At 41.2% G+C, this 20,758-nt stretch overlaps 1 protein-coding gene across 3 annotated transcripts in view; it reads left to right on the forward strand.

Annotated features, from left to right (window-relative positions):
* Positions 1–20,758, forward strand: part of BICD2 (BICD cargo adaptor 2) — a 50,798-nt gene that overhangs the window by 22,796 nt on the left and 7,244 nt on the right. For all 3 annotated transcript variants that reach the window (XM_058845044.1, XM_058845045.1, XM_058845046.1), the window contains exons 2-6: positions 6,858–7,070; positions 9,956–10,108; positions 12,923–13,375; positions 14,331–15,350; positions 16,389–16,540. In XM_058845044.1, the coding sequence (XP_058701027.1) occupies positions 6,858–7,070; positions 9,956–10,108; positions 12,923–13,375; positions 14,331–15,350; positions 16,389–16,540 (1,991 nt within the window). The remainder of the gene's footprint in view (positions 1–6,857; positions 7,071–9,955; positions 10,109–12,922; positions 13,376–14,330; positions 15,351–16,388; positions 16,541–20,758) is intronic.

A 20,758-nucleotide genomic window follows, 5' to 3' on the forward strand; every position in this document is an offset into this window, starting at 1 on the left:
GGGCTGCTGGCTGTGTGGCTTTCCTGGGAAGGCGGCTGATGATGAAGGCAGCAGCAGGTTCTGGGGTGGCCATGGGGACACCATCCTGCCCACTGTTTCCAGATCAGGACACTGGGGATGAGGAAATGCTCCACACTGTCAGGGAATGTACTTTCAATGTCAGTAATCACATGTGTTTGTAAGTGACAGAGACCACATTTTGGGAGGATATATATTTAGCTAATATATAGCACGAGCTTTGGAACAAAAGCAGCATTCACATCTTCAATAGCAGCGATGCCCAGAGTCTTTCAATGGCACTGATGAATGACAGTGGTGAATGAAATACCCTGTGACTAATGTCCTTGGCTTTTAACTCCAAGCTTTCCAGGACCTCATCTTGGAAGTCAGAGTGGACTGACAGTCAGAGTCCTGGCAGGGCTGGCTTTGCTCTTTTCCATCAAAGGGAGAGAGCATGTACCTTCATCACAGTTTGGTGCCTGCAGGTGTGGGAGGGGAGGATCAGGGCTGATCTCTGTTAATCAGTAGAAAGCCTCCTGAAAAAAGACTTGAATCTCTCTTGAGTAGTGGTAGAGAGCACCTGAAGGAAAATGTCTTGTTTGATGTTTAGTCTCATGACTGTTATCCTTATTTTTTAAAAAAGGACATCTTGATTAATGGCAACTTTTTTTATTGGGAGCTTGGGTTCTGTTTAATTTTTATGGGTAAGACATTCTTTCACTCCAAAAGTAGCTAATGAGAGCCTTCTAAAAGGGGCAGTTTCTGCAAATCCTTCTTGATCTTCAGCAAAAAAGAAACAGAAACACATCTACCAGAGTGCTCTCAAACCTCAGCACAAAGGTGAATAGGCACCTCTATGTGTGTTTCCTCTGGTGATGGGCATACGTGGTACTGCTCTTCTTGTGCATGCATGCACACAGGCATCACTCTGCTTTTCTGACTTGATTGAGAAAGGCAAGGGACTCTTTTCAGACAAGCTCTCCTTTATTACCTTTTCCCTGTATTTATGTTAGCTTTTCTTGTTAATGAGTTTGAAATTATTTCCTCTTCTTCCTAACGTGCTTCTTGGAGGAACGTGTGCGTGTTCTGGTCTGCTTGTGGTGGTGCAGCAGCTGTGTTAATGTGACTCTGATAGCAAGAGGGGCTGAAGCATCTCTTAAACATCACTGTGTGAGTGAAGGAAGGGGTTAATGCCTCATGCTGCTTCATCTGTTGAGGATGGTTAGCATCATACAGCAGTGTTTCAATGCAGAGGAAAGGCCAGTGTGACATTTACTAAAGACTGCCCCTCCTGCTTGACATTTCAGCATCATGTGTGGCTGGATGCACAGCCTAGAAAATGGGAAGAAATGAGGACATGCACAGGTGAAGGAGACTTCATTTGAGAAGAAATGAGCATGGGGATTGATGATGTCCAGAAGTTGGTATCAGCTCATTTATAAGCAATTGTCTCTCTCTGCCCCCTCCCTACTTTAAATGGAGAACGCAAGTTCAGGTTTAGATGAAAAATGAATTTTTAAGCAATTTACTTTATGAAACTCCTTCAGTGAAATATTTGTGTTGTCTTCTGTTTGCTTGGGTGTGTTTCTGCATGGCACAGGGACCTCCCTGTCATTTTGACTGAGTATGAGGGGGATGTCACTTCCTCTGTTCATCTCTCATCTCAGGGCAGGTGGGCTGTGACTTTCCTTGTCAGTATATCTGCTTTAATATAGATAGATTTTATTTTTTTTTGCCCTTTCCTAGTTGTTGTGGTTCAGTGTGTGTAAGAAGACAGGTAGAGAGTGAAGGTAGTGCCCTAGAGACAGTACAGGGCAGCCTCCAAAGCCTCTAACAGCCCCTGTGCAGCACCTGGATTCTGGTCAGCTCTTGGCAGGCCTTTAGAGACATCAGCTCTTTTCAGAGGTTAATAGAGGGTTTGGAATCCTACTGGGTTTGTTCAAAAAAAGCCCTTTCCAGCATTTCTTTGGGGGGTTTTATTTGATAGTGACATCCCAGAATTTTGTGTTACTCTTCTTTTTAGTTCAGGATCCCAGAAAATATGGAAGCATAACCAGCATATTTTGGATGACTTTTGGGCTAAGTAGAGATCTGGAATCACAGATTATAGAGGCAAATAAGGCAGAACTGCTCTGATTTTCCTGAAGGCCTGAGAGTCTTGCTTTTGAGCATGACCAAGATCAGTCTGTGCTTCTCCCATATCACAGCAGCTGTTCCGAGAGCATTTGGAATTCTCCAAGAAGTGTGTTTCAGAGATTCTTCACATTTCATGTGTTCCATGAACAGCTGCACCGTGATAAAGAACAGCTTTCAAAAGATCATGTTTAAAATTTTAACAATGTTTTTAAGAACTTGGTATCTGAGCAGTACACTAAACTTCAGAGAATTGGGAAAACTTTCTTCTCAAAACTTGGAGTTTTATATGAAAGCATCCTTCAGTGTACTGCTTCATGCAAAAAACTATCTGCATCTGCATAATTGAGATCTTGTTCCTCCTGTAACATAAACAGATGAATCTGTTGTCATCAAACCTAGAGGAAGTTTCACCTTTTATGAAGTCTGTCTTTTGGAAATCAGTACTTTAAACTCAGTCTAAATGTAGTTTGATTCAGGGCTTCATTTGAAGTGAACTGGGTTTGCCCATTTGATATAACGCTGCAGTTTTTGGATTAGTCTGCCTCATCCATTTGCTGTCCAGATTCTTTTTTCCATTATCAATTGTTCTGGAGAGCTTTGAATTCTTGAGATTTAAGACACCATCATTTCAAATTTGTAGTAATCTCCTTAATTCAGCAGTAATATTTTCTGGGCTATTTAAGAATATGATAGAATGTATTTTCTATATGCCTTGAGTCTTCTGATGTAAGTAATTCTGCAAACATGAAAGCTGATTTAATAGTATTTAATAGCATTTTCGGTACTAATTTTTGTAAATCTTCATCAGCAAATTATGGTAAATTTTCTGTGTGTTTCAGGGATGTTATAATTGGGCAATGCTGTTTAGTGTATTTGAAAGAAGAGAGGAGAAGGATCTCATGGACTGGCATGGCTGGTAGGGGTGGCAGCTTGATCAAAGGAAACCTGTCAGGGTTTCAGTTGATCTGCAGCTTTGCCAGCAGGTTATGAGCACGAACCAAAAACTAATGTCTGAATGATTTGGTGCACTTCTCTAAGCTCGCTGCCTTTGCACCACATAACTTTGAGTCCCCAGCTGGGATGTGTTTCATGTTTGCTTGGTTCAGAGCTAAATGGCTATACAAAATTTGGGGTTGTGTTTTACAGAATTTGAAGTTGTGTGTTGGGGGTAGAGGTTCATTTATGTTGGTTTGAGATGGTGTTAAACCCAAGGAGGGCTTTTGCTGTGTGTCCTGTGCACCTTTCTGAAGAGATAGTTGTGAGTAAGTTGTACCTTTGTCCAGAAAAGTACTTTCCAATGCACTGACAAGCACAACTGAGAAAATAGCAAGGCAGCATTTTGGTTCATTAACTCTGATTTTGCTGTTGCCCTGATCTTGGGAATCTGGAAGATAATTGATAATCCCTTAACATTAGTGTCTCATAATTCCTAGAGGCAGCTGTTGGGCAGAGCATGATGTTTTGCAGCCCTCACATCAGAAACTTTTACTCTGTGAAGAGACACTCCAAAGTCTATCATTCCAATATAACTGAGAATAGTTTTCTTCCCTAGTAGAAGAAATAAGGTTTTGGAAGAGGAGGAAGAGCAGGATGCTCTTTGACTTCTGCTTCTGTGTTTTAAATAATGCCAAAGCAAAAGTAGAGGGGGGGAGATGCTGGACTTCAGGATGTATAAAAGTTTAGGGGTTTCATGCATAGCAGTAAAAAATCAGTTTTCCTTTTACTAGCTTGATTTAAGACAGGTCTGGGCTTGTAGCTATGGCAGGTAATTACATTGCCCTGTAATTTTGCTCTATTTTGTTAGAAGTTACATTTCCTGTTCTACACAGGAATTATGAAAATGTCTTGTAACAGTGATGTCTGAGGTTGTTCCTAAGTACATACAAGAGAGATAACAAAGCTTGGTTGGAATGGAAGTGCTTTTCAAGTGCTGTCTTATAAATGCACACAGCTTGAATTGTTCCAGGCTGCCTGTCCTGATGACCATGGCTCTGAAGGAGGTTTCTTGTGTTGTGTGTGTGTGTCAGAGTCTGTTTACTCACAGTTCTGTACCCCAGACAGTAATAGTCAAGCTAACGGCAGGGTTTCTGCTGACACTTCAGAAGCATGCTGGCTGAGAGCAAATAACAGCCTTACTGTGTAGAAATAACTGGAGTCCACAGGGAACAGCAGCATCCTTTGGTAGGAGTGACCATGAGCTTGTTTCTGTAGTTAGTGCATGTGAGCAGTTCCTGTTTGGTTGGGTCAGCTGCTCCAGGTGGGACAAACCATAATAGAAGGCAGTTTCTGAACAGAGAGTCTGTTGTAGTGAATGGAAAAGCTTCTCACACATAAAAGTAGTGATAACATACTGAACTTCAGCTTGCCATCAGCAGAGAATAGAGAGTTGTGATTGATGTCTCAAAACATAGTGAGTGATTGACAGCTGACCATGGAGTTAACAACACACCTTCAAGCCTCTGAACAAAAATATGCATTCTTTTATGGAAATGTGGGAAACTTGTAAACTGATGAAAAACTGTTACTTGGAAAAGTAAGATTTTATATATAGAATTCATTTTTTTACTGAGGCCAAAAAAATGCATAAACCTCTGAAAAATAAAGAGGTCTTTTACATGGGTTACTCAGTGTTAGTAGCTCTTCCAAATTTACATTAGGCATTCTCCTTTGAGGCTTAAGGCAGTCCCCAGCTTGAGGAGATTATGTGGTTTCTTGCACCTTTCTCTGAAGCATCTGGCAGTAGCCTCTGTAGAAGGCAGGATATTGGATTAAAAAAAAAGTCTCACCTTCTATGGTAATTTCTGTATTTAAATACTGCCTATCAATTGTGACTTGGGAAAAATGATGACATTTTCTTTCCAGATATTAAAGAAACCCACGGCCTAGAATCCGCCTTGGAACTTTCATGAGCAAATTAGTCATTATTCTTAAGAATCTCTCCCGTAGTGGCATTGCTGAGCTCCTTGATGGAATCATGCCTGGACTCTGAGGTCTGGCTGATCAGCTGTGGCTTTAAGTGTCCTGAACTTCCATTTGCTGTTTTGGCATGCTGCAAAGCAAATGGTGCTATTTCACAGGGCAAAGAGATGCCCATTGTCCCTTCCTCTGTGCCAGAGATTTGTCGTACATGCTGTGTATAAAAGGTGGATCTTAATTTATTAGGGGGAAAAAGTAGTGTATTTGAGGAGCTGGAGTGCTTTTTGCTATCCCTTTAACATTTATGGAGATCTTGGGTATTAGGCTTTTAAGCTGCTTTGTTGAAATTCATTTGACAAGGACTTGCACAGATGGTGCTTTTTGTCTGAAATATGGCGTTTTTTAATTTCCCTTAGGTTATCTTGATGAATCTGGCTAGAATTTCTGCAATAGATATTTGTTTCCTGTATCTCTGAATTGCTTATCTGAAATAAAATTTAGTCTGATAGGAGCAATATCTGTTTGCCTTTAATTATAGGCAGAGCTAGCATACTTGATCAGCTGTTTCAGCCCTGGTATAGTCAGTAGTTTCTGTGCTATTAATGTGCCTGCTGTAATATACAGGAATAATAAAGCACTGAAATCTGTTTATCTTCAAAGCAGATTTTTTTTTTCTTCTCTGACAGTATTTTTCTGAAGAGCTGGGAAAAGATGATCAATTGAAAGTGCATAAGATAAGGAGTTTGATGAGATGTTTCTCTGTCCTTTACACAGCCTGATATTAATGTTGACTAGGAAAATTTGCCATGTTTTGGTATCTCAAAAAGATACCATGGCACCTGGAAGCTCCAAATATGCCTTGGGTTGGATTGTGGTGCGAGTGTGTACAATTTAGCAGATCACATTTTTAATCTCATTGAACGTGGCTGATCAGCCTGGCAGTGTGTTACAAATAAAACTGCTGCAAGTGGCCATCTCTGCTGTCCAGCATGTGCCAGTGCCAGCCTCAGGCTGTCCCATCCTGCAGTAGCTGGGGTGTCTGTGTGCGCCAGGGGCGTGTGTGGAGAGCACCACCACAGGGACATCACCTGGAAGGGTGTCAAACAGAATGAGGACTCCAAAAAAGCAACGTGAGGAGGCAAAATAATGCCAATGTCAGGACTAGGCAGAGGCAGGCTGTGCTGTGTGGGCTGGATTTCTGACCTGCCTTTGCTGGCACACTGCTGGGGATTGATGTGTCGGGCTGGCTGGGGGATTGTCCGCTGACCTACTTCAGCCAGCGTGACCCCACTGGCTTAGCCTGGATCCGGAGCAGCCCTGCCGACATCGCCGAGCCCAGGGGAGGGGGCTGTAATCTCCCAGCCATGAGCAGCTGCTGGGAGCTCCCAGCCTGGGAAAGGGAGCAGGCTGCTAATGCCAAATGTGTGCTCAGTGATTCTGGTTTTGCAGAATGTGCGTGTGCAGCAGTACCTACATCTTGCAGTCTGAAAGCCAATCCTGTTTTAACAGCAGACTCGGGTCACTGCATTGTTGTTCCCTCCTACAAGGTTTATATGAGGTTCTACTTAAGCGTTCTGCAGCACAAGGCACTGTTTGGGTGCTGCAGTTTACTTTCAAGAGCACAGTGTTTGCCACTTATTAGCTTTTGTAAATCTGACCCCAGAATTGCAGGGTGTAGGAAAAGGTTACGTTTCTCTGCCTTGAAGAAATATATGAGGGTAAATGTTTTCAACTATTTAAAATTGAAGTTACTTATGCAGAGTTATAGCTTTACTGATAAAAGATGTGTTTTCTGACTCTTCTAGGCTTTTGGACAGGCCCATACCAACCACAAGAAGGTAGCAGCAGATGGAGAGAGCAGAGAGGAAACCTTGATTCAAGAATCAGCTACCAAAGAAGAATACTACATGAAGAAGGTTATGGAGTTGCAGACAGAATTGAAGCAGATAAGAAATGTCCTTGCCAACACACAGTCTGAAAACGAACGCCTTAATTCTGTTGCCCAGGAACTGAAGGAGGTGAGTGAAGATGCAGGAGGTTCACTGCAGTTTGGATTTGTTACATTTTCTGGTGCTATGTAACCAAAAAGGGAAAGATTCTTGAGCTGAAAGGTGATTTGACAGACAAGGAGCTGCATGTTTGGCCATGCTGGTCCTGTGGGTACTGAGCATCAGTTTCCTCAGTTCCAGATTTGCTGCCTTAGAAAACAGAGCAACCTTTTTAGGCCAAGCACAGAGACATGCAATTTTTCTGCTTCATTCCCAGTGCATATTTTCTTGCTGCAAATATTTGTGGCGTAATTTCCCTTTTTATCCCTTTTTCCTCCTTAATTTTTGAAGGCTTGGAATTATAACAGAACACTGCAATGCACAAAGAGAAGGATAGTAAAGTTTATAGTTGTGTGTTTTCTCTGATGAAGTGATGGCTTTTGCATTTAGGTACGTTGCTGAACATAATAACTTTGACCTTTTATTGTTTTGCTACTGAAACCACATATTTTTAAGGGGAAATAATTGCTGAGACATTACTTAAAGAGTTTAATTACTTATAAAATCTGTAGCTCAGCAGAAGTCTTTGTGGCATTGGTGCAGAAATTGTTTTGAGAGCTCAAACCATTGCTTAAATTCAGACTGGTAAAACTACAGAGACTGTAAGCCACAGATGGATGGATAAAACAGTCAGCAGTTATTATTCCTGAGCTTTCTTGCACCTTCCTTTGAAATACTTGTCTAGTCCTAAGCTAATCAACTGGCCTCCCCTGCCAGGAGGGGAGGCTGTCCAAGAGCCCACACCACATCTGAAGCTCAGCTTATTCCATGGCACCTCAGCTGCAAGTGTTTCATATAAGTTCTTTAGGACATAGTAACAAATATGTGGATAATATTTGGTGGTAAAATCGATGAGAAAATGTGAGTTACTTCTCTGGAGATGTGGGGATTCACTTGTGCCTCTTGTTGGGGTATAACAGAGAAGATCTGTGGTACAAACGGTCACAAGTGATCAAACAGGCCAGTCAACTTCTTTAACTTTGTGGAACAGAGCTGCAATCAAGCCTTGTCCTTAGACAGGGAAGCAGTTCCTAGAAACACAGGCACAGCTCTTGTCTGTATTTCCCAACCTTTAAGACTAGCTTAATGGAAAAGCTGCCCACCCGAGAGGTAGCGTGTTGTCTGTGAGGGATTCTGGTCACTTCTCAAAGTGCACTGAGCAGATTTCCAGTCTGCTTCCAGTGTCACTGAAACTAGAGGTGATAATTCTTTCAGATACTGCCACATTCTAGTCATCTTTTAAGGAGACATAAAAGTGTGAGTGTTAACCCTCAGCTTTCCTGGGTTTGTGCAAAGATAGAGGGACAGCACTTAGGCATGGAATATGAGCTATAGCAACTTGATGATCTTGAAAGTCTCTTCTAACCTAGTCATTCTGTTCTGTTGAATTCTGCTGAACTTATAATTTTCATTGGTGTACTGTAGTGTCTGATTTCAGCAATTTTGATTTCTTGGTGTGCTGTGAAGTTGCGCTCTCTTTGTGGCCAAAAAAACCAAGCAGACGATTTTATATAGTCTAATCTTTACCTGATGTGTGAGGGAATTGTAATTTAAATTTATTAGTCTTAACAGTTGTATGTGATTCAGTATTTGTGTTTAGAGCATGCCAGATTCAAGCCTTGGCACGTGCTCCAGCTGCAGACATTTCCCTTATCTCAGTGTGTGCTGTGTGTGCCTGTACCCGTGTGGTGACTCAGTGGACCCCTGCTGCACAGCCTCAAGGGCTGAGACCGTGTTTAGCTATCACTGGCATGTCTGTGTCTGGCTGGGAGTGGAGAGCTTGGAGGGAACCTGAGTTTGTAGACCTGAGGCTGAAATTTGCTTGGCTGGGCTGCAGGACAGGTGAGATCAGGCAGCAGATTCTGTGTGCCAGCTGAAGTGACAGGCTGCCTCTGTTAGCAGCTAGCAGAGGTTTTGAATTGGAACTGTGGAAACCCACCCTATTGCATCATGGGCACGGCTATAAAAATCTCTATTCCCTATTTGCCTATATCTGAAGCTAATTCTGTGAATGTTTTAGAACATACTTTCCACTTGGTATGAATTAAATGTTTGAAGATAAGGCTTGAAGAAAAATAATATTGGAAAAGCTAAGTACAGTGAGCCATTCCTATAGTTGTATATATTCCAGCTCAGTTTATTAAGTGTCTGTATATTCATGAAAGATCCCAAGATCATACTACACCAATGTATTGGTTTTTACTTCTTATCTATTTCAAAACAATGGTAACTTTTTCTTTGAAGTCTTTTGTTAAGTCCTGCATAAGTCTTGGGCCTGAGGGAAGGGAGTATTTTATGTCAATCAGTTTCTATTCTTTTCTACCTGAGATCTCAGATTTCATGAGTTTTAACTCTGTGTCTCTCTCCAAAAGGATTAATTGTATCATGTTTTCAGCTTATTGCTCTGGTCAAAAGAAAATGTCTGTTGAAAAGCAGCAGCGAATACATGTCCAAATAAGAACATCTGGAGTCATCTGAGTCTGTCTTTCTCTTGTGAAAAGGCCCTTCTTGTTAAAGTGGAAACAGATTTGGGCACTGACTTCTGGTCTGGAAAACTTTTGCTGGTTGCTACAGCCAGTGAAACAACACAGGTGTGAATGCTGCTTTCCCTGCTTGTTTCTTGACATTTTTCAGAATCAGTGGTGAGAATTTGTAAGAAAAGCAAGAATGCAAAATCTAATTGTTGTGTAAATGACTTGGTTTTCTGTAATTTCAGAGGGTGAGGGGAAGAGTTTCTGTTTCAATACAATTCAATTAATTACTGCACATAAAAAATATATAAAAGATACGAAATTTTGGAATTTAATTGTAGCTGAACCAGTTGCCATCATTTGGGGGTTTGTTTGTTTTTCCAGGTTAACCAGAATGTGGAGATTCAAAGGACTCGCCTGCGGGATGATATTAAGGAATATAAATTCCGAGAAGCACGTTTGTTGCAAGACTATACTGAACTTGAAGAGGAAAACATCTGTCTCCAGAAACAAGTGTCTGTCCTGAAGCAAAGTCAGGCAAGTTTTTCAACCAGTGAGCATTGCTTTGGTAGCACCAGTTAATTCCTGTGTTACAGTATGGTTCTGTCTTATTTGAACATCCAGCTACTCATTTTCTACCTCTGTACTACTTTTGAGACTATAAGCTCTATATTTTACCACAAAGACTTGTCCTTTCTAACTCCATTTATACATAGCCATAATACTTCATTGATTCTGCTTTGACTTCCAAGTCCTTCCATTGCCTTCTTTTTCTCTGATGGAAGAAAAGTCTCTATCACTCTGTTTTGTTACTTGGTTTAGTCATTTTGCTACAGTAGTTTTTCAGTGTCTCTTTACAATGCCCTCCATCCATCCATCCATCTTCCATCCTTCCCCTTCTACAGTATCTGGAAATGGGGTGTTTCTGAAATATATGTTTTAATTGCTACTTAATCCTTACCTTCTCTCTCCATTTCTGTGCTCCTCTTCTCTTCTAGCTATGTTCATTAAACCTGGAATGCTGTTATAGTTGCTCTGCACTTTCACATCTGTGTGTCTGCTTGTCTGAAAGGTCACATTTAATTGTGCAGTGCCAGCTATTTCCAGAGTTTTAGAAAACTGCATTCTTGTAACTTCTTAAGAACTTCTCTGAGTTATCATTTGTGGAGCTAATTAGATTAGATGTGGTCTTTGGAATGCTTCACTTATCTTCATCTATCAGGGTGGGACTTATTATTTCTATCCTAGTCTTAGTCTTATTCTTCAGGTAGCTGTCAGTCCCATTGCTTAAATAAATCTCAGTTGGGAAAGTGAAGGACACAGGCAACAAAGAAGCAAGGGCTGGAGTCCCTCTGCTCTGGAAACAGGTTGGGAGAGCTGGGGGTGTTCAGCCTGAAGAAGAGAAGGCTCCAGGGAGACCTTCCAGTGCCTAAAGGGGCTCCAAGAAAGCTGGAAAGAGACCTTGGACAAGGGGGAATGGCTTCCCACTGCCAGAGGGCAGGGATAGATTAAGTAGAAATTTTTGGCTGTGAGGATGGTAAGGCCCTGGCACAGGTTTCCCAGAGCAGCTGCAGCTGCTCCCTCCCTGGAAATGTTCAAGGCCAGGTCAGACAGGGCTTGGAGCACCCTGGTTTAGGGGAAGCTGTTCCTTACTATGGCAGGGGGAGGAATGAGATGAACTTTAAGATCCCTCCCTACCCAAACTATTCTCTGATTCTACACTTCCATTATAATATTCCTAAAATCAAAGTTCTTTAGAAGCACAACATTAATACATCTGTTGTAGTCAGCACGTAGTAAAATCTCTTTAGTATTTGCTGCCGAGCTCCTTCAGTGTCTGAACGAAAGCTGCCCTCCCAAGCTAGATGTGTGGGATATCAAATGTATTTTATTTATGTCCAGGTGAAACTCTCTGCTAGTCTTTATTACTTTGGGCCTCACTGCCCCAAACTGGGTTCCAGGTTGGACCTGTTCTGCACCTGCATATGTTGGGTCTAATTATGCAGTTTTGGGTGCCCTGTAGGAGGGACAAAAGGGGCTACTGTGCTCTAGATGCAGGCTGGAAGAGAGAGAGAACTGGTAAAATCAAACCTATGCAGTTCGTTACTTTTGGGTTTTACCTTTATTTTTTTTTTTTATTCATCATATTCAGAACAGCAGGTGAAAGTTCCCAGCTCTATGTTCACATTCTAGAATAACAATACTGGAGAGTGCTGCCATTCTGGCCCAAGTCAAATTTAACCCTAGATGCAATCTCAATACTTGCTAGTTGTTATTGACTGCTGTATTTTTATTCTGGAAACTTTGAAAATAGACTACAATCTGAAATATTTTATCTCAGTGGAAGTATACAGAGCAAAGAGCTTGTTCATTTCATGACAGTGGATTATCTAATTTTCTACCTTGTCCTAATCCTATTTTATGAACTTTAAATAATTCTAGTTTTTAATTATTCTAGTTACTGATGTAATTAGAAGCAGCTGTCAGGTTTTCCCAGGCAACACTGAATTGTCATGCTTGGCTCCTGGTTTGTAAGCTGTGTGTGGTTCAGAACTCCCAAGTTACTGTATGTTGACATCAAAGATGCATTTACCGATTTGCAAACAATAAATAATGTCACATATCATATGGTATGAGTTCCTTTCTTTCATGGTAAGGAAAAATATTCTTTGTTTCTTCCCTGCTTCCCACAAGTGATTAAAAATTTTACATTAATCGTTTGTGTACATAATTTCAGTGCAAGAGAGGTTTAAAAAAGTGCAGTATTAGAGGTAATAGATAACATGCCATCAAGTTCATCAATGTGAGTCTGAAGTGTAGAGTCTGAATTGTAGCCTTTTCAAGATGTGCTGAAATGATGATGAGAGAAATGCTAAAGCATTTTATTTTGAATGTATAAAAGCAGAGCTTGATCACAGTTTTAACCCAGTGGTGTATTTGAATGGCAGTGAAGCAGAGTGTCAAAATGTACCTTTACCATGCCAGGTTTTGGAAATATGACACTTAACTTTGTGGGAAGGCTGTCCAGGGAATTTGTTAATCAAACAAATGCTAGGAAAGACTGTTTTGGGATGCTTCTGTATCAGACACACTGTATCTCCCACTTGTCCTGATTGAGCTGGAACATATGACCTCATTTGACAGTTTACTTAATGAATTTATTCTGTGGTCTCTGTATTACATAAGCATGTTTACAGTCATAGTGCTATAACTAGACTCCTGAAACAAAAAAAGTATTTTATTACTATATTAATATTTAAGTGACATCAAACATTCAAAAGCAAAATGACTTGGTGCCTTGCAAGCAGACATTTTCATTAGCGGTTTCTCCCCCCATTTGTATATCTCCAGGTGGAGTTTGAAGGCTTGAAACATGAAATCAAAAGGCTGGAAGAGGAAACTGAGTTTCTGAATAGCCAGCTGGAAGATGCCATCCGGCTGAAGGAGATCTCAGAGCGCCAGCTTGAGGAGGCCTTGGAGACACTGAAGACAGAGCGGGAGCAGAAGAACAACCTTCGGAAGGAGCTGTCTCACTACATGAACATCAACGATTCCATGTACAACAGCCACTTAAACATCTCTTTGGATGGGCTGAAGTTCAGCGATGAAGCCACAGAGCCCAATAACGATGAAATCATGAATGGATTTGAACAAAACTGCCTCAGCAAACTCAGCAATGGCAAGAACAGTACTTCAACACCCAAGAAAAATGAAAGTTTCCCTCCAGCCCCAAGTCTGGTTTCGGATCTTCTGAGTGAGTTAAACATTTCTGAAATCCAGAAGTTGAAACAGCAGCTTGTGCAGGTAAATGGGTTTCCTAAAGACCTGTGCACTTCCAAGTTTGGGATGTACTTTCAGTCTTTTCGGCATCTCATGTAGTACTGTTTATACTGTGTTTTTAAATGCTTCATTTGATTTAGAATTTGAGGATGTTAAATGTTTGTCAGTGAAAAACCACGGCTTTTTTCTTTTCCTTTCTTTCTTTTTTTTTGAAATGCAGTGGAAGTGACAGTCATGTCCTTTCCTTGGTGGAAATGCAATACTTGCTGTGTACTTCACTGTGTCACTAGCGAGAACAATAGCGGTTTGTTTCAAAATTGAAAGTTGCTCTAATCACCTTCATCAAAAGGTGTTTTGTACTTATATTTTCTGTAATTAGTTCAAAGATCATGAAGTCTTAATCAGCACCAAGCATTTCTGTGCTGTATTTGTGCAATTAGGAGATTGGAAAGTTTAGAGCAAGGTACACATTTCTGTTTCCTACTAATATTTTGTCAAGTGTGTTTTAAATTATCTTCTGTAAGAAAAAGCCCTTTTGCAAAAAACTGTCAGAATTTTTTAAAATTAGAAATTTAACAGGAAAAACATGAAAAGGTTTTGGTATTTCTGAGTTTTTCATGAAGTTCCAAGCTTTCGCCATAGAGTAGCTGTGTGTTTTCTAGAATTTACTTGATATTATAGAAGACAGCAATAAACTTTAGCCTGTCGTTAGCTGAAAGGAAGTTTTCACAATGAGACCATCAGCTAGGGAGATAAATGTGTAAAAATGTCCATTTTGAAGAGGAGATAAGAAAGAGTTTGCAATGAACACTGTACTTGAGATAATTTTAGAATACATTGTAGAGCCTTTCCCATAATGTGCAAGTGATTGGATTTCTGCAACCATATGGACCACTGGCTAAGTTGCTGTCTCTTAGAGTTAAAACCATTTAAGTGATACAGTTCCCTTAACCTAGATGTCTGTGTTCCTGCATTTCAGATGGAAAGAGAAAAGGTTAACTTGTTAACGACACTGCAGGAATCTCAGAAGCAGCTGGAAAATACACGGGGGGCCCTCTCAGAGCAGCATGAGAAAATTGGCAGGCTCACTGAAAATCTGAATGCCATGAAGAAACTGCAGGCCAGTAAGGAGCGTCAGTCTGCCCTTGACAACGAGAAGGACCGAGATAGCCATGAAGATGGAGACTATTATGAGGTTGACATCAATGGGCCAGAGATCCTGGAGTGCAAGTACAAAGTGGCTGTGGCAGAGATTACTGACCTGAAAGAAGAGCTCAAAAATTTGAAGGCAAAATACAAAGAATGTGAGTCTAAGTATGAGGAAGAGAAGAGTAGATATGAGACTGAGAGCCAAGCTCTCACTGAAAAGATCACCTCACTGGAAAAGTCCAGTAGGCATGATAGAGAGCAGATGGGCAGGCTGGAGAAGGAGCTGAAGAAAGTCAGTGATGTTGCTGGAGAAACACAGGGCAGCCTCAGCGTGGCCCAAGATGAGCTAGTCACCTTCAGTGAAGAACTGGCCAATTTATACCACCATGTGTGCATGTGCAACAATGAAACTCCAAACAGAGTGATGCTGGACTACTACAAGGAAGGTAAAGGTGGGCGCAGTAGTCCAGAGGCCAAGGGAAGAAGGTCTCCCATTCTTCTCTCTAAAGGGCTGTTAACTATTGAGCTGGGAAAGACAGAGAATGGAAGTGGTGACAGCAGCCCATCCCCAGTGTCATCTCTGCCATCTCCTGTGTCAGATCCTCGGAGGGAGCCAATGAACATTTACAACTTGATTGCTATAATTCGGGATCAGATCAAACACCTGCAGGCTGCTGTGGACAGAACAACCGAGCTGTCCAGGCAACGCGTTGCCACTCAAGAACTCGGGCCAGTGGTGGACAAAGACAAGGAAGCTCTCATGGAAGAAATCCTGAAGCTGAAGTCCTTGCTGAGTACCAAGAGGGAACAGATAGCAACTCTGAGAACTGTGTTGAAAGCAAACAAACAGGTAACCATGTCTTAGAGGTTTGAAGGTTACCATGTCAGGGAATTAGGTCATGAGCACAAGAGGATTTATCTTTGAGGTCATTCTGCCATTTCCTCAGCTCTGTGGGGCTTTTGTTGCTGGTATTTGGCTAGTCTGAGGCTGAAGCTGGCTGTTCCATTAGAGACACCCAGCTATCCCAATTAAAGATGAGCACTGGGGCTGTAGTTGACTTCAGCTTCTCATGTGCTCCTGAGATTTTATTAAGGTTCAGGTAGCATCAATCTACTGTCTGTCTGAATTAGATGAGAATGCCATACATTATATTTAATGTAGGACACCTAAAACAAAGAGGTTTCCTACTTGAAAGAATTCTAGTAGCTACCCTTGAAAGAGATTTAAGTATTGTTCTCTCTCAAACTCAAAAATAAAAGAGAGCTTTCCAAGATCAGAATGTGATACAAGAATGTGGCAAAATAACAGAGGTGAAATATGAAATTAGTCTTTTGGGATTGGACATTCAACAACATCAGCAGTGCAGTAGGTGAAAATAACTTCCATTGAAGCACCACATGACATACTTTGTCTTCTTCTCTACAGTTAAATTGAAATTATCTTAAAAAAAAAAGGTATAGTGTTTCTTAAGAATGAAATAAGCACAGTAAGTTTTCACATTTTAATAAAGGTGTCCCAAATGTAAGATAGGTAAAATTCTCTAAGGGTTAGAGAACTGTGCTAGTGATTGACAAATGCATTTAAAGATATTAAGTAGATTGTTTTGTTCTTTTGTGTTGCTAGAAGATAGGTTTCACTACATCTATATTCTGTAACTTCCTTGATGCTGCTGCATGGTTAATGGGAGTAGAAGACAGCTATGTCTGTTCCCAGTGTACAGAAATGAAATTTTATTTTATCTGTACAAGATAAGTTGACCACAAGTTTAACATTCCAGTACAAAGTAATTGTTTCATCATGTGAATAGTGATTAAAAATCTTTTAGCCAGCCATTTGATGAAGAGTTTAATTAAATGTTATGTTTATGTTCTCCCTGGTAACCAACAGACTGCAGAAGTGGCCCTTGCCAACTTAAAAAGCAAGTATGAGAATGAGAAAGCGATGGTTACGGAGACCATGATGAAGCTGCGCAATGAGCTGAAGGCTTTGAAAGAAGACGCTGCCACTTTCTCTTCCCTGAGAGCTATGTTTGCTACAAGGTAAAGAGTATAGTGAACTCCACAAAATTAAGTTCCTTGATTGTGTGGGGAGGAGTTGAACATCCTTCCCATCCACCCTGCAGAGAGTGGAGCAGTTGGTGCTTTTTCCCAAGCTCATTGCTTGCAGTGTGTGTGTCTGTGATATGCTCCTATTGATGAGGAACATATAGTGTGCTGCTACAAAACACAAAGCTCTTGTGGCAGTATCTATTCAAATTGTCTGGGAGATTACCTGTTATCCCTGGTTCTTAAAGCCATTAGCTTTGAGAAGGAGTGACATTTAACAATGCAGAATGAGCATTTATTGTACACTGAAGATGGGACTCTGCTTTACCTTGATGATCTAGAAAAAGGTAAAACTGTTGCAAACATCCTGTTATTCTTAGGTTGTCCATCCTGCAGTTGTTGTCTGTCGTTTCATTGACCTGTGTCAGCTGATTTGATTGTTTTGTCTTTGGAACTTGCTTCTGCTTAGTTGTGCTTTGTGGTGCTAACAGACATAAAACCCTGCTGACACATAGAATCACTGAATGAATCACCAAGTTTGGAAGAGATCTTTAAGATCATCAAGTCCAACTGTCAACCCAGCACTGCCATTTAACCTTTAACCCACATCACCCAGCACTGGAAGCAGATGCTTTCTGAACACCTCCAGGGAAGGGTGACTTCACCACCTTCCTGGGCAACCTATTCCAATGCCTGACCACCTGAACAGTGAAAACATTTTAATATCTACTCTGAATCTTCCCTGTCTCAGCTCAAAGCTGTTTCCTGTGATCCTCTCACAGGAGGCAGAAGAAACTGGCACAGCAGAAGAAACTGCCCCCTCTGTCACTACTGCTTTCGGGCAGTTGTAGAGAGCAGTGAGATCCCCCTTGAGCCTCCTTTAGTCAAGACTAAATAAACCCAGCTCCCTGTTCTCCCTCAGCTTCAGTTCTTCTGAACTCCCTCAGCTGTTCCTCATTAATGCTCAGAGGAGCCAGAAAGAATTTTGAGAATTTCCAGAAAGGGATTCTCAGATGGGAATAACAGCATTTACCTCCTATTCCTGGTGCTAGATCTAGAGGTAATGAATGACATCTAGAGACAGTAAAAAGTCTGGGCTGCTAGCATCCATGTGAAAGCAAGGAGATGTCCAGGCAGACAAAGGCATTTCAGTATCCAATAGGCATGCTACAAAACCCTGTAAGAGATATTGTACACACACTCACATTTATGGCACTGAGGTGCCTGCTCTAGACTCTGTGACTCTGTGTCTGAGAACTAAAATGTAATGCTGTATATGTAGAGATTCAACCTTGATGAAGGTGCCTCTTGTAGCTAGGCCCTGGGTTGTAGCAGTGTTCTTCCAGGGATTTGTTGAAGTGTCTGTGTCCACACTACCATTTCATGTTCTTGGTGCTCTGCTTGGACACTGCTGCTAAGGAGAGTGAGCCACAGGATGCATTCCTGTGAAATAATAGTGGTGCAGAGAGCTCCTCACAGTATACTGTGCCAGCTCTTGTTTGGCAGTTTGTCTGTCCTTTTGGTTTTAATCAAAGTGGAAAGTCTTTAAAATATGGGAGATTACTGCAGCAGCAGTTACGTGTCTCCATGGTATTTTAGATTGACAAGTCCTTGTTTTGTTTGACAATTCATAGAAAGTGCCAGTGCTTGTATGTTGTAAAAACCAAAGCACATGCACAATTTGGGTGCTGTGGAGAGAGCTGAAGAGCTTGGAATTAGATCCTGGAGTAAGGAAAAGGTGGGGGGAAGGTATTTAAAATCTGTCTTTAGTATCAATTTGTAATATAAAGATTGAGTTAAAAACAGCAGGTGGCTGATCTCTTACAGCTGAATGCAGTCAGTGCTCATTTGCATGTCATTATAACTGTGTCTATGCTAATACATTTGCCAGCTTTTAATAAAGCTGAGAAATTGTGATTTTAATCCTGCATGTTTGAATTTCCTTAGTGGGTTGACAATTTAATCTCTTGAGGGGGAAGTAGTTGATGCTTCTTTCTAATGCCTCCTTCAGTCACTGTTGAGTCGCTTATCTTGTTTCCTTGAGAGTTGTCACATGGTCCTCATTGATTGCAGGGAAGAGAGGAAAACAGAGGAATGCCCAGGTGCACTTGGTTACATCATTTTTTTATTTTTTTTTTCTGGAGCAAAGCCTGATTCACTAGTGAATTTACCTGTAAATGGTATTAAAACTACTACATGTTGACCCTTACATAAAGCAGTCTGTAGAGCTAAGGCCAAACCAGTGTTTGTGGGAAGCAGTGGTATGCAGCTTTGGAAAATGGCAAGTTAGGTTTTTCAATAATTTGGCTTCAGAGAGTTTTTGAAGATTTAGTTTTTATTTCTCATCATTATATTTAACACTCAGGATGTTTAGTTTCTCGGTGTAGATATTTGTATATAGCTGGCATTGTCTTTAAAAAACTAGTTGATGTTTCCTTAAGCTTCTTTTTTTTTTGTTGTTAATTAGCTGTAGTAAGAAAATGGGGAGCATCAAAGCCTTGTGTTCACTATGTACTTAAAGCTGTAAATGTGTGAAAGTACAACAGGCTTATACTAATTTAATATTCTTCCTAAAAGCATGAAAGCAAAATCATTTTCTTTCAAAGGTGTTTTTAAAAGAAAGACATCTTCTATTCTGATTTTATTGAAAATATAGCTGGGAAGTAGCCTAGCACAGGACAAATTTAATTGTAAAAGGGAAGGAGCCTTTATTGTTCTGTCAAACAAAGCAGTAAAAATACACAGAACACAAAGATCTGCTGCCATAGCTGCTGCTGCTGCCAGCTAAAGCAGGTCTAGAGCCTGTGCTGTCCTAGGTGGTTAGGGAGGCAACATTGCTGGGTTTTAGTTTGGTTTTTTTTGAGAAAATTAAATTGAGAGTCAGTGAGCAGCATGAAGGAGGAAAGTGGGGCAGATCCCAGTCCACCTCTGCGTGCAGCATCTACAGCCACTGCTAGGAAACTCCTTGCCATTTCATTCCAGTAAATGATTGCTGTGCTTTGTACAGTGGGATGTTCCTTGACTCAGGACAGCCATGCTTGCACCAGGACAAGGTTTGAGTTTGAGGCTGTATGATTCCTTTTGGATTAAAGAATCAGGAAAGCAGGTTCAGGATGTGAAGGCTGAGTAGTTAACCCTCCTGCCTCTCCCCCAGTCGTCTCTTCTAAAGGAGAAAACAGTTGCTCAGGTACAGTTATAAACTGCAGCTGCATATATTCTACTGACAACACTTCCCTTTTGTGGGGAAGGAAGGAAAAACTTCCTGAATAGAGTTCTATGGAAAACAAAAGACCAAACAACCAATTTAGATATTTGAAATAGTGAATACCTTGTAATTTCTAAGGACAGTCAGTTGATGCTGTGAACTTTTGTGCTAACAGGAAGCTCTATGAGATAATGACTTGTTACAGTAATCATTTGGAGTCAAAATCCTGGCTTTAATTACAGCTTGGCTCACATGGGAAAGACTTCACTGCTTTCTAGACTATGCCAGGCATCTTTGTCACCAGTCAGCCATTGGCTTTGGCACAACTGGCTGTGCTTTGTCCAGAGGCAGGAGCGATACCAGAATATAAGGAAGATGGTGTAGGAAGTCTCTGTTCTGCTATACTGCAATGGTTTTGTTTTCTCTTCCATAATCTCTTTTTGTTCCAAATGGGGTGGGTGTGAAGAGATCTGCCCCCTCTGGCTGGCCTGTATTAACACTTCTCTGCTGTATGTCTTCACTGAGCTGAAGTTTTGGTCTACATTAACTTTGCATTCTGTACAAAAACGTGGATATGTTTTGATTCACAAGAAAGAAGCTCAAAGAGGATGGGGAGAAACCTCCCTGTATTTTTATGTTGCCCAAATCTCTTGGGAGGGTAATACTGAGCATGAAACAAGGGGAACAGGGACAGGTCACTCCAGTGCCAGATCATATTTTGCTGAAGCAATTGCATTCCATTCTTCAAGGAATTGGCAGTGCTATTCTGGGCATCCCCCTGGTTTGCAATAGTGGAGCTTGGAAGAAATCAGGTTTGAGGTGTGCACAGAAAAGACAGTAGAAAGGTCACTTCTGATATAACCAGACATTGCTTTTCACCTCAGATGTCATGAGTGTGTTTGAAAGCTGGGGAAAAAAACCCATGGCCCCACTGACCTCCCGGAAATCTTTAACCTGTGTCTTCCTCCCACCCTCAGGGGAAGAAGACACCTCTCTGACACTCTGGA

The sequence above is a fragment of the Poecile atricapillus genome, chromosome 9, assembly GCF_030490865.1.
Source record: "Poecile atricapillus isolate bPoeAtr1 chromosome 9, bPoeAtr1.hap1, whole genome shotgun sequence".
Taxonomy (NCBI): domain Eukaryota; kingdom Metazoa; phylum Chordata; class Aves; order Passeriformes; family Paridae; genus Poecile; species Poecile atricapillus.